The sequence below is a fragment of the Camponotus vicinus genome, unplaced genomic scaffold (assembly GCF_025532165.1).
Source record: "Camponotus vicinus isolate PSW18456_S1 unplaced genomic scaffold, iyCamVici1.0 SCAF_9, whole genome shotgun sequence".
Taxonomy (NCBI): domain Eukaryota; kingdom Metazoa; phylum Arthropoda; class Insecta; order Hymenoptera; family Formicidae; genus Camponotus; species Camponotus vicinus.
Genome location: NW_028141981.1, coordinates 3641968 through 3655478, shown reverse-complemented (window position 1 = coordinate 3655478; position 13511 = coordinate 3641968). Strand labels below are relative to the sequence as shown.

General features: G+C 29.6%; 2 protein-coding genes across 5 annotated transcripts in view; one reads left to right on the top strand and one right to left on the bottom strand.

The window, feature by feature from the left end:
• The window catches only part of LOC145976532 (protein phosphatase 1H), a 74300-nt gene extending 65368 nt beyond the window's left edge, over positions 1 to 8932 (top strand). Inside the window, exons 2-8 of one of the 2 annotated variants that reach the window (XM_083107691.1) lie at positions 5229 to 5332; positions 5443 to 5823; positions 5952 to 6209; positions 6284 to 6501; positions 6574 to 6844; positions 6927 to 7186; positions 7266 to 8932. In XM_083107691.1, coding sequence (XP_082963817.1) covers positions 5638 to 5823; positions 5952 to 6209; positions 6284 to 6501; positions 6574 to 6844; positions 6927 to 7186; positions 7266 to 7551 — 1479 coding nt within the window. In that variant the 5' untranslated portion in view covers positions 5229 to 5332; positions 5443 to 5637 and the 3' untranslated portion in view covers positions 7552 to 8932. Of the gene's footprint in view, positions 1 to 5228; positions 5333 to 5424; positions 5824 to 5951; positions 6210 to 6283; positions 6502 to 6573; positions 6845 to 6926; positions 7187 to 7265 lie in introns of those variants that run through there. The other variant, XM_083107690.1, reaches the window with a different exon arrangement.
• Positions 1309 to 5258, bottom strand: LOC145976531 (uncharacterized). 3 transcript variants are annotated; one of them, XM_083107689.1, is made up of 6 exons: positions 5138 to 5258; positions 4558 to 4680; positions 4249 to 4422; positions 4029 to 4161; positions 2214 to 3947; positions 1309 to 1472 (listed from the first exon to the last, which is right to left on the bottom strand). In XM_083107689.1, exons 2-6 carry the CDS (start codon positions 4591 to 4593, stop codon positions 1468 to 1470), a joined length of 2082 nt encoding a protein of 693 aa, XP_082963815.1. In that variant the 5' UTR covers positions 4594 to 4680; positions 5138 to 5258; the 3' UTR covers positions 1309 to 1467. The 3 variants fall into 3 exon arrangements, with proteins under 3 accessions (XP_082963815.1, XP_082963813.1, XP_082963814.1); XM_083107687.1 differs by having other exon boundaries at positions 4885 to 5250; XM_083107688.1 differs by having other exon boundaries at positions 5110 to 5246.
• Positions 8933 to 13511: the final 4579 nt, after the last annotated feature.

Here is a 13511-nt window from a genome sequence, read left to right as displayed (position 1 = left end):
GAAATGAGCATGAGATTTTTATAATAATTGTGCATAAGAATTCCGTTTCAAATTAAAGAAAACAACTTGCATCCTGTCGAGATTTAAGCTTTGCTATAGGCATATTTCCTGAGTCCGGATTTGCGACATTACGATAATTTTAGGTGCAATAACGTAAAAAAGTTTCCGCGAGAAATGTTTCTCAACTAACGTTCAGCTAGAAAATGACGACGTATGTATTTTGGCATACGTTGGCAGAGTAATTAAAATCGTATACGAAATAACATTAATGTATTTTATATTTTTATGCGATGAAAGTTTATCCCTGCATAATGTGCGATACGAATGGTTCCACACGAATAATTATAAAATTGTTTTTATTACGAATGTTTATATTTTATGTAATCAGATAGTTTCACGGTTCAAATAACCGCAAAGGAATATATTATCAACGAAATTGTTATCTCCGAATTAATAAGGCACATGTCGGCATTTTTGTCTTATCCCAAAATAGAGGTAGTGAATGTTGTTTTCAATGAATTTATTAAATAGAATTTAAAAATAAACATTAATCTATTGCGAATTAATAAAATTATGTATTAAATGAAGTGAATCGGAAGCACAAACCCATCATTCTTAAAATTTTACAAACATATATTTTTTTATAAAGATATTTTAGCTGACTCCAATTCAGTACTTTTGGATTTCAATTCAACTCCTTTTAAATTCGATTATTATCTTATGAAATGTTTTAATGTTGCTCAATTAATTGTATAATTAGTGTAATTAATTATTATTATTATATTATTAATATAAATGGTAATTAATTATATAATTAATTTAATATTTATCTGTAACTCTCGTCTGCAATTTATTACTCTGCTTTGATTTAACTCACAATAATCAAATTAAAATAATTACGAAGAATTACATTCATCATGATATATGTCTTACGAATATCCGGTGATTCGATCGAACCTTTCACTCGAAAGATTTTCTTGAAAGAGATACCATTTTAGGAATCAGCAAATTCTGATCCAAGTTTAACACCTTATAATCGCTTAAGTAACGATCAGAAGAAAATTGAGGGCGACTTCGCTTTGTAAGATAATTATAGTTCATCCGTTCGATAATTGTTATTTTCGGTATTCGTTACAGAAAATAAGAAACAATTTTTTGCAGTGCAAGAATATCGTTTATTTTTATCAATAAATATCAAAGGCAAATAATCTTGGGAATCATATATTAATATATGATCGCGCTCAATCTTATATCACCGATCGTTTTTGTCAGAAAATAGGAATGATAAAGGTAGAAGAGCTTTGGAATATCAATACACATGATGAATTTGGATATATCTCATGTTATTCATATTAACAATTCAATGATTTATATAATTTTATTTTATTTTCTTTAATTGTAGATCATACTTCATTCCTAATGATTTAAATTTCTTTATGCAGTTTACCATGAACGTGCCTATGCATATTATTCTGAAAAAAGCAAATTACATTAAACAACAACAAAATTGTAATTAAAATTTCTGAATGGAGACATACAATATAAAACTCGAAATGAAAAGCCATTTTCAAATAGTTTATGGAACTTTTAAGTAAGCTTTATTTTGTAATACAATCAAGAAAATTGTTATTAATGTTTTTTTTCAGTAACATTTATTAAGGAATTTTCTCTTCAGTAAGATTAATTTTTCAAAGATTTTTTCTGAAGAGAATAAAGAACATAGTTATATCCAAAGAGAATAAAGAATATAGTTATATCCAAGGCGAATATGAATGGTATAAGCTAGTTTTACTGTAAAGCTTTTTACAGTAAAGTTTAATTAGGATTATTAAAAGATAAAGTTCTGTATGACATTAAATAATATATATATTTATACTATATTCAATTTTATATATATACTTGTATTTTTATATTTTATTTTATATAGATTGTGTTTATAACAAAAAGATTGTACTATAACAGAAAAAAAATTCGAAGAAAAAGCTCTATATATAATGACAGCATATTTTCTTATTTTAAAGAGGTTTAGAGTTTATAGCATTCTCTATTTTATACGTTATTATACATTAATCACTCAATATACAATATATATAATACAGATATACAAAATTTCTCTACATTTCTTCATTAATATACAAAAATTCTTCAAAGATATATTTCTAAAAATGTACTTATTAATATTAAAACTAAAATTTAATTATATTTAAACTAACCAGGTTGAGTATCATGTTTTGTATCCGCAACAGCTTTTACCAATTCGGTAGATTCAGTACTCGTATCCGCAACAGCTTTTACCAATTCAGTAGATTCAATATTTGTATCTGCAACAGCTTTTGCCAATTCGGTAGATTCAATAATTTCAGAAGTATTAATTTTCTGTGCATCTCTATCTTTATTTTCTTGATGAGAAGAAGTATTTTCATCTTGCATTGACATTTCTTTTACATTAATATCACTATTAGAATTAATAGGTTGAGAAGCATTATCTTGTGTTGTATTATTATTACTGTTGGTTGTAACATTTGTGTTCATTGTACGCTTCAAAGCCAGATATTCCTCTACTGATCCTGTTGGAATTTTTTCAGATGTAACAGCTGTATCAGTCGATGAGGATTGTGAAGATAGATTTAAATTTGGTGATTTATTCAACTTAGATAATCTTTGACGTTCTCTTAATCGTTTTCGAATCTCAGACTGTATCTTAGATTCTTTTATTACATTTTGAACATCATCAGTTTGATAATAGCGTGATGCCCAGGTTTCCATTGAATCTGATTTTGGCAAAGTTTGAGATACAGATTCTTTATGTTCTTCTTGAGAAGAAACAATAACTTCATCTTGACTCTTATCCTCATCGCAATTTTCTATATCCATGACATCACAGTAATCATCTAAGTCAATTACCTCATCCAAGTCCGCCAATCTCTCTTCTTCAATTTTACTTTCTTTACATATTTCTTCTTCAGTTTTATTCTTTTCTTCCATAATTTTATCTTCATCAGAAAGTATTAATTGTTCTGTAGTATTTACATCATTTACATCATTTGATTGTTCTGTAATATTAATTTGTTTCGATTTTGAAGTGTTTTCATTGGTAGAAGAAGTAAGTAATTTTGTATGTGACTTTTTCTTTGATCTTTTACGTCTCTCTGCAACATTATCTGCAGAAATTGATATTGACAATGTATTGTTCTTTATATCTACATTTCTGTCAGGCATTATTGTTCTTGTTTCGCTATTTAAGTCTGTTTTGGTTACAATGTTTGTATTATTGTGTTTTCCTGTTGCTTGAGTTCCTACAATTTTGTTAGAATTCTTCGCGTTTTCATCCAAATTGTTTGCAGATTTTCCAGTTTCCATTGCACGTTCATTTTTCAATTTTTTATTTATTCGTGTTTCATCATGAACTTCCCCATCACTATCACTAGATAATAATTCAACAACTGGAGTAGGTTGAATTACTAAAACAACATCTTCATCTTCACCTTTACTTTGTTGAGCACTGATAATTTGTTCTAACTGCTTGCGACAATTTTCTTTTGCCTTGTCATCATCATGTCGGGTAGCAATGTTATTTTCTATTGTTTGACTGTCATTTATTTCTGATGGATTAGTGGATGGTATTACGTCTTCCTCTTTTCGTATCAAAGCTCTTATAGCGCGAGCTCGCATTTCTAATTCTAATAAATCTAATAAACTGTCTCCTTCTTTTCCTTTATCCTTATCATCTTCTTTTTTAATTTTAACATTTTTATTAGTTTTATCACTATTTTCATTTTTAATACATTTTGCTTTAGATTTATCTGAATCATTTTTCTTAATATGTGCTTTTCTTTTAATATTTACTTTATCTCTTTTTAACTTTCCCTGTCTACCATTTTCTGTTTTAGATGTATCGTCATCTGTCAACCATTCTTCTGTATCGGAAATGATTTCTAGAGAAGGTCCTATTGGAAAAAAGATAAAATAATTAGATAGCATTATTTTTTTGGCATTTTATATATATAATACTCAATATGTGCATATACCTGAATCATCTGATTCGCTCGTGTCTGAGGATTCCAACATAGGTTTGCCATTTAATTTCGATAATATTCGAGCTTTAGACATACCATTTAATTCATTCACACAATACTCTTCTAGTTCACTTAAATCTACATGCTATATAAAAATTTAAAAAATGACATTATATTCTTAAATATATTTTATATAAAAACTATATCAATTTATAAATATATTATGACTTACTTTCAAAACTTGAGGCAACATCATACGAATCTTTTCTGGCTTAACAGATTTGAAAAGTTGTCGGGCTAATTCCTTACGATTAGATAAATAATTCTTAATTGGTTTTAAATCTCTTGTATCAATCTCTTCTTCATCTGATGATGAAGATGTACAAGAAGATAGACTGCTGTGTTCCTTAAAAAAAATTGTCTTTAAAATATTGTATAATAAAAATCTTATTGGAAAAAATTTTATATAATTTAAAAAAATAAAATATTTAATATATATATATATATATCATATCATATCTATATAATTATTAATAATTACCTCGCTGCTGCGTATATTGTTTCTAGTCTTTGACATATTTACTTAATGTAAGTAATAATCTTTTCTATCTGAATATTGCAAACCGAATGAATGTAAAACAAAACTGTCTTTTTATATTTTCATCTGAAAAGATAGAATAAGAAGTTTACATTTTATTATTACACTTACAACGGTATATTTTTATATTTTCTTTTTTGTTTAAAAAAAAGAGATATATGTTGATATAAAAAAGAGGAGAAATCACATGCCAAAAACTATAAAAATGCAATTTAATAAAGAAAATAATTGATCAAATAATTTATAATTTACATTTTAGGTTAGTAATACCTGTATTGACGATGCTGTATTGAAGTGTACAGAGTTAATAAAAGTTTTACGTACAATCATCTTTATTCAAGCATATAAAGGATCGTAATATAATTTATCAGAAAAATAGAACAAATAATAGTTAATTTTGTATAAAAGTCATGGAGCACTTTCAAAAATTCCTATCTTCTGATTGAAATCTATTTTTCTTTAATGAATGAAGAAAAGAATGTCAATACTACATACACACATTCATTCATGCACGATGTATTACCGTGTACTACTCTAGTTGTCACTTGTACTTTTATTCATAATAGCAAAATAACCCGAATAAAGATTTTCTGATTCTGGAAATTCTCGTGCAGGTGTCGTTAGATGCCGATGCCGATGGTCGTGTATAACCTTCGTTGACAACTGTTTGTCAACAAGATGACATTAATCGAATATAGTTGCTAAACGTTTAATTGCAGTAAGTATTATCTGATATTACCATATTAATTTAATAGAAATATTGTATGGTAAGGATAGATATCACGTCAGATATTAAATATTTAATCTAAGGATTTATTTTTGACACAGGCATTTTGACAGATAATCATTGAGCTTTCTAAAAAAATCAATCAGCTGTGAAATTTACACATATCGTTACGTGCAAAATATCTATGAAATTTTGATACTATGTTAAATAAGTGTAATATATGATTACACTATCTGTCGTAAAAATTTAGCATCAATTGAAACCTTGTGTAGTTCTGTATAAATTACGAAAGAAAAATGTTCAATCGCTTTAAATCAGTATTAATGAGTGCTGTAGGCGCAAGTGAGCTAGGCCTACAGTACCCTAATGATTCGGATAATGATATGATGACAGATTACATTAACTCTAATTATGTCATGGAAGTAGAAAACAAACCTTATAGCCGTCCAAGTTTTCTAGGCTTGACAGCTGAAGAGACACAGGTATTTCTATTTTTTTTTCATATTGATTTATGAATGTTTTCTTTAAATATACAACAAGAAACTAAAAGAAATACAATTGTAATACTAATATTTGTCTAAATTATTCACAAAATATTTATTTTATATAGGTGAGCGCAGATCACAGAGTAAGGCCTATAATAGTTCCTAGAGATCTTAGTCGTTTGCCATGGTGCGCTGGCTATGCAGAATGTATAAATGCTGGGAAGAGTACTTGGAATGAGGACCAAGCTTCTGCAACACGCGGAGATCTAAAATTGTCGGATGTTAATGTCACACTGCCTTATGTCATGTTTTCAATGTTTGATGGTCATGCAGGGTATCAAGTTGCTCTTACAGCAAGATTACAGCTACATAGAATAATTCTTGTATGTGCTATCTTCCAGAAAATTTTATTCAGATAATCTTATAAAAAATTAATTAATAAACTATTTAAAAATAGGAAAGGTTATTGACTATACCAGCTAATATGCTACTGAATGAAGATGAAAACGAGTTGATAAAGGGCAGAGACCTAGTTACAGGTGCTATAGAATTAGCATATAGACAAATGGATCAAATGGTAGAGGTACAAGCTCAAAATGGTGGTGGTGGTTGTACAGCTATTACAATTCTATTTCTTAATGGAAGGCTGTATGCAGCAGGAGCTGGTGATTCCAGGTTGGTATTATGGTTTCTAAATAATGGATTGATATATAAAATTAAATATTTATGTAACTATTTCATTATTAGGGCTGTGTTAGTTTTGGGAGAGGAACAACGTGCTCTCACCAGAGATCATACTCCAGATTCTGAATCAAATCGCGTTAGAGCTTTAGGTTTTCTCAGACACAATGAGTTGCTTAAAGGTCATTTTACTCCGCTAGAATTTAAAAAGAGACCATTACAAAAGGAATTGGGATCTATAGTTTTGTACCGAGAGCCTTTTATGACAGGTTGGGCATATAAAACCTTAACGCACCCAGACTTAAAGTTACCGCTTATTTCAGGACATGGAAAGAGGGTATATTATCATTAATATTAATTTATAACTTTTCAAATTAATTTTGTTTATGGTATTATGAGAAATCATTTGTAATATGTAGAGCAGAGTAATGGGAACAATAGGCGTGACTAGAGGTTTTGGAGACCATGGTTTAAAAGCGGCGAATACTGGGGTTAATATTAAACCATTTTTATCATCACAACCTGAAGTGCAGTCTCTAGATTTGGACAGTTGCAATCTTACTGAAAGAGATTGCATTATTGTCGCTACGGATGGGCTCTGGGATGTAGTATCGGACAAAACAGCGGCAGCAATACTTAGAAAGACACTAGCACCTGATACTCCATCATTAGAATATAGGTATTTTTTTTTTTTAGATTAGACTAAACTTTAATTAAACTGTAACGATAAAACACAATACAAGCTCTTTGATTTATAGACTGACAATGGGTGCTCAAGAATTAGTGCAAGCGGCGAGAGGTCGCTTAATCGGCAGAGTTTGGATGGGAAAACCCGAGAATCCTAACGAAACAGATGAAAAATCCTCACCTATAGCATCGGTGGACGATATTAGCGTGTTAGTAGTACCTTTATATCCGTATTTATGTGAACATAAACAATGGCTAAAAACGACGCAGCAAGAACGAAAATATGCTGCCGATTCCCTAACGACAATATGTTTTGATTATCCTGTATCTAACAGATCAGCTGATAATCCTGCATAATGAATCATTACAATTATCTAATCAGATCTGATTTCATCTAATTTGCAATATGAAATAAGAAAACGATATTATTATTATCCAATGTGCAGCATTACTATAATAACTCATCACAAATTCCTGATTGTTTATTTAGCTCTAGAATAATTAGCAATATTTAGGTACACAAGAGTGCCGCATATATATTTCATAGTTTCTCTTTCTGAAATTTTAAATTGCATACTGCCACTGTGTATTTTAACTACAAAAAATAGCTATGTTCTTATTTAAACAAACATTCCACTATATTATATTTTACATAACATAAAATATGTATAATATTTTGAAGCCGTTGATACGAGCGTATGTAAACATCTCATATATAAGCACCAATTTCTAGACTGTCATTTATTATGTAATTAATATATAGACTATAGGCAGTGTAATATTAACAAAATATCGAAATATTTTTTATATTGCTTTTGAGGCAAATATGTGTTACCATTCGACATTTTGGATGCTTTATGATGTCTTATCTACTCATTATTATGTTAAAAATATTAACCCTATGGTTGCTCAAATACGCAGTATGTATATATAATATATATGCTGAAAGAATATGTTGAGAACTTTGAAGAGAAAGCAAGTAAAATTTTAAGTATATAATAAATTAAGACTTCTTTTGTTAACATTATTCATGTTGATTAATTATAATGCATTTTAATTTTATTATTAGCAATAATTTTGCGAATATGTATAATGTTAGCATAATGCAGCCAAAGGGTTAACACATAATTGTAAGTATGACATAAATGATCAATGTGTATGTGTGTGTAAGAAATTGTACATAAATAGAGAAAAAGCGTTACTCTATCTTATTTGCAATGTATAACTATGATAATAAGCAGATTTTATGAGATTATATATTATATAGCCTATTTAGTTAGAATAATTCTTGTAGTTATAATATTAAATAAAATAGTAATAGTTATAATATTAAATATAACAAACACATTACATCTTAATATAGAAACATATATGTAGAATTTCTATAAAATATTAAGAAATTTTTCAATTAATCACGAATTTTTAACTAGTGTTTTGAGAAATATGTATCTCTCATACATTTCAGTTTTGATTTACTTTCAATATTTATTGTAAGATTAACATGTGAAAAATTTTGTTTAATCAACGGATTAAATTGAAATACTTTATATCATGAATGTGCGATGGCGCTACAGGTATTAAATTAGCGTTTGCCAATAGTGTCAATTACAACCAACACATAATGATGATGAAATATGTTTATAATTAAGTTATTTATAATTTAAAAAAATTAAAAACATATATTTCCACATCTTAAAAAATATATATGTATTATTTGAATATATCTTATTAAGCGTTATTTTTTTAGATTTAATTTCATCATTAAAATAAAAATAATATAAATTAAATTAAATTAAGAAATAATTGCATAATGCACACAGAAATTATTAAAAATAATCAAATTTCTTTAAAAGTTTCAGTACACATAGACACAATTTATAACAAAAATGGCATGCTACAAAATCAATATGAATGAAGTTATTATGAAATATTCGGAATATTATAAATGTGCTCTTATATTATAGTTCTTGCTCGAAACTCAGACAAAAAAATATCGTGATTTTTAAATATTTAATTTCTGTGAAACTTGCTAAGACTTAGAAAAGTTTGTAGAGACTCGATTGCAATGGTTGATGTGTGATAATCTTAATAAAGCGAAAAGAAACAATCGATAACGATCGAGACATTTCAAGAATATTGCAGGATCGAAAATCGCAATATAATCGAGTAATTTAGAATTTTGCGTCGATAAACTTTTTCTATATATTAGTATATTAATATATGTAATATACATTCTTACATATTCTCTTGATGTTATGGCGAAATTTTTAATTCTTTCTTCTTACATATTAACAATGTTGTATAATTATTTCATATTTTTAAATTTCAGTTCATCAAATTTTAATAATTAGGCGTTTTATTTATAATTTTGTCAAAAAAAGGAAAATGATTTGGAATTTTTGGTATATTGTTATGAAAAAATTATACATAATTAAAAATTAGTCTATTTTGTCAAGATTATAATCATAGCATATAAACTTATAAAATATCACATTCGATTTGTAAAAAATAATATATTTTGCCACGCAAAGAGATTTAGAAATATTTAAAGAGATATCTCGAAAAGGGAGGAATAAAATGCCTTCATCAAAACAGTCGCGCATACAAAGTCTGCATTGTCGAGCTTCGCCTAAATGAATTGTCCTTCTGTGCGTTAAATGACGAACTTTTGCGATGTGCGTACGGGCACGCATGTGAACATGTTTTATTCGTTTCCAGGGCAAGTGCATTTCCTCGTTGCGCGGCCCAAGCACAGTTAACTCTCGTAAATTTAATTACAAAGCGCAACCAAATAGGAGAGACCGACCTCTCTTTTCGCCAATAAAATCGTAATTAGTCTCGATGCTGCAATTATTTCAAAATTATTTATCGAATCATTTATCGATGAATTCCACGAATTATACGTTATTAATGCGCGGAAATACATATATCTGGAGATGATTCTTAATCAGATATAAATCAAGTGAACAATCGGGAGTGATAACATTATACTTAACTTGTCGCATGATATTTCTTGAAATATTTTGAAGTGAGAAGATAAACAATGTTATGTATAATCTCTTGTTATCATATTGAAACAAAGTTATTTATTAACAATAAACAAATCTTTGTAAAAATTATGAAGACTTCACATTTATGAAATATATATAAAAGATTAATTGTTATGTTTGTTATATATACTTTAATTGCTTTTAATGTCAATTATATTTAATTATATTATCAATTATATTTATCATAATAATTAGGAAAATGTTTTTGGTACATCGCGCTTCATTAACGTGAAAGAGCAAATAAAATATAAGCGGAATACTAGCGCGATTTTTTTATTCCATTACGGATTAAACGGTCGGGAAACTGAAAGACGTTACGTAGCAAATTCCTGTCGACCGACGACGATAAAGTCGGAGATGAATTGTAATGCGCCATGCATTTCCGTCAACTAAGAGCGACAGCATAAAAGGGTGCTGAGATAGAGTGTCGCAAATCACTGTACGAAAAAGTGCTCGTCTACGAAAGTATAGACAAGCGTTGTGAAAAAACTAAACCTAGTTTGACAGCTCCCCGTTGACCCACCATCGATCGATTCTCAATTTTGCGAAAATTGCTGTGCATTGAGCTGACGGCTATCGAATCTCGTCTTTTCTATGCTATGCATCATCGTTTTTCAAACTTCCAATCAATGATAAGAATATATCATCTATATATTTTTTACTAATTTTCAACTAATAAAATGAGATTAATTTTACTTATATGTAACATTTAATGAAATATGATATACAAGAGAATTTTAAAAACAAATTTTTCAAAAAGATATATCTTATACATTTTTAAAAACATATTTTCTCTTCTTTCTCTCTCTCTCTCTCTCTTCCTGTTACAGGAAATTTTAATTATTTACTTTAATACAGTATTGAAAGTCAGTTCTATTTATATCTTGATAAATAGATCAATCATACTCGATAGTTTTATCATAAAGTTTCTGCATGTTATCTTAGAAACGTAATGTACTACACCGGGCATTTGGTCGAAAAATGGGATGCACTACTTTTGAACGGTCGTCTGATCGCCGATATGTTTTTCATGGCGCCGGATTATGACGGGCGATCTGTCACGGTCACCGTAACGGTAACTCCAAGGGGCTGGAAAGGGCTTAATGCCTCTCCTGCTAGGGATAGCTCAAGAAAGAGTGTGCGTGTGGAGAAGGATGAGGAAGGAGAGTACGTTACACCATATCAAAATGGCCACAACTTAGGGGTCCTGTGTTACCCCGATATATCATCGTTAGAGAACTTTGGACGGCTTCCTGGTTCCAGCATTGATGGCTTCCTCCGATACGAAATGATGTATCTGTTCCTCATTGCTACAGCGTGGAAATGAGAATCGGATGCAATTTGAAAGTAAAAGTATCGTCTAAAACGATAACAAAAAGTTTCTCGAATGTTTATCCTATCCGTCTTCTGACTCGCATTTGGGGCATAAGAATTGTATTTAAATTAAAAAGAGGTGAATTACATATGTACAATATATCAACTTGCGATCTCTATAGAAATCTGTTTGAGAACAATTTACATATCTGTTAACGAACAATTTTTCACACTGACATTGCAGTTAGAATAGGATTAGAATAATAAATTATTAATAAGATTAGAAAATTAAATTGCGATTAAAAAATAATTTATACTTGTAATAGTATATGTTGTTTTTAATAATAGCTTAATTTATCCATCATATATTATTTTGATTTTACTGAGTTTGTATTTTGTATATGAAAATTATGACATCAAGATTAGCAACATTCTGTCTGCATGTATTTCTTGGGATGCACATCGTACATTGTACAATTCTATATTGTAAACATGTCGCTATTGATCATCAGCTATCACATGTTTCTTGTCAACTCTCTTACTTGCATGAACCTAATGTCGATCTGCTACGAGCTAATGTTTGGCTGCCGAACGATAATGCGACAAGTTTGCTACCGAGGGATTACCTCACCAGCTCTCATAGTTTCAGCTTCCATGCCTACATACATATCATCTCTATATCTCCGTGAAGGGACGCGTTATACTTCTCAGGTATTCAGACAACGATGCTAAATTTTCACTTATTGCTTACGCGCAGCTAAGAAATTTCAATTTGCTACTCAAAGCAATTGCTGATTAAATTCATTTGCATACAGTGTCATAAACGTGTCTTGATAAAATAATATACGGAATATTGTAAGAAAGTGTGGTAAACCAAGAAAACATCCCACATTAGTTTTGAATATTAAATAACAATTGAACAGTGCTATAAAATATTAAGATATATTATTTAGCAAAGATATTATGGCAACATTCTTATAAAATATTTCTAGAAAAAAAGTATTACTAAAAGAAATAATGAATCGAGCAATCCATCTTTTTGCATTCGCGGAGAAATAATTCAGGCAAACATTTAATTTGACTTAATAATATTCGGAGAAACAAAAAGCGACAAATTAAACTTGATCGATTAAAAGTTAGAGATTGCGGAAGATAATAAGGATCACGAAGGAAGTTAAAAGAAAGTATTTCTCCTACCTTTTTATCTCATCCGACTAGTAAGAGCTTTTTGTCGTCATTAGCTGTTTTTTTTTTCGAGATGGTGCCCGGTTTGCAAGGTATAAAACGAGTCACCCGACTGACGAGTATTTCTCTCAGAAATTGATATTAACTACGCAAACAGACAGATAGAATGATTACGTGCACATCGACACATACATTCGTACATATTTGCATGTTGAAAACGATTACATTGAGTTAAATTAATTTTTTTTCCTACGAGTCACTTATGCGATGTCATGGAAATAATCGCAAGCTCTCTTTGAGAAGCGTGTATTCCCGCATATATGGCGCTGATGTTGAAAATGAAATGAAGATTTCGAGAAAAAAAATGAACCAATCATCAGTAATTATAAAATACTTATAAACCAAGTATCAGTGCGCTTTTATCCGTACTCCTAATAAATTCTTCGAATATAATCTAAACTGACAACTCTGAAAGTAATAATAGAGATGGTGCCGTCACTTCGTCTGAATAATTATCATCGTATATTTTCAGTCGCTCCCGCGACGTGTGCGATATCAACTTTTCCTAAATACATTATCTAGATTTCGCATCGGCGTTAATCTGCCCAGCGGTAAGTAATTAAATTTCTGCGAATGCCATTTCCGCGGAGAGTTTATCTAGAACGGCTAAAAATTCTGACTTTTAGTTGCCAGCTTTTATCGGGAAATGCGACAACGCGACGGGTCGGCGGATAAATCCGCCAGAGCGTTTTCCATCCGCGCGCGTCC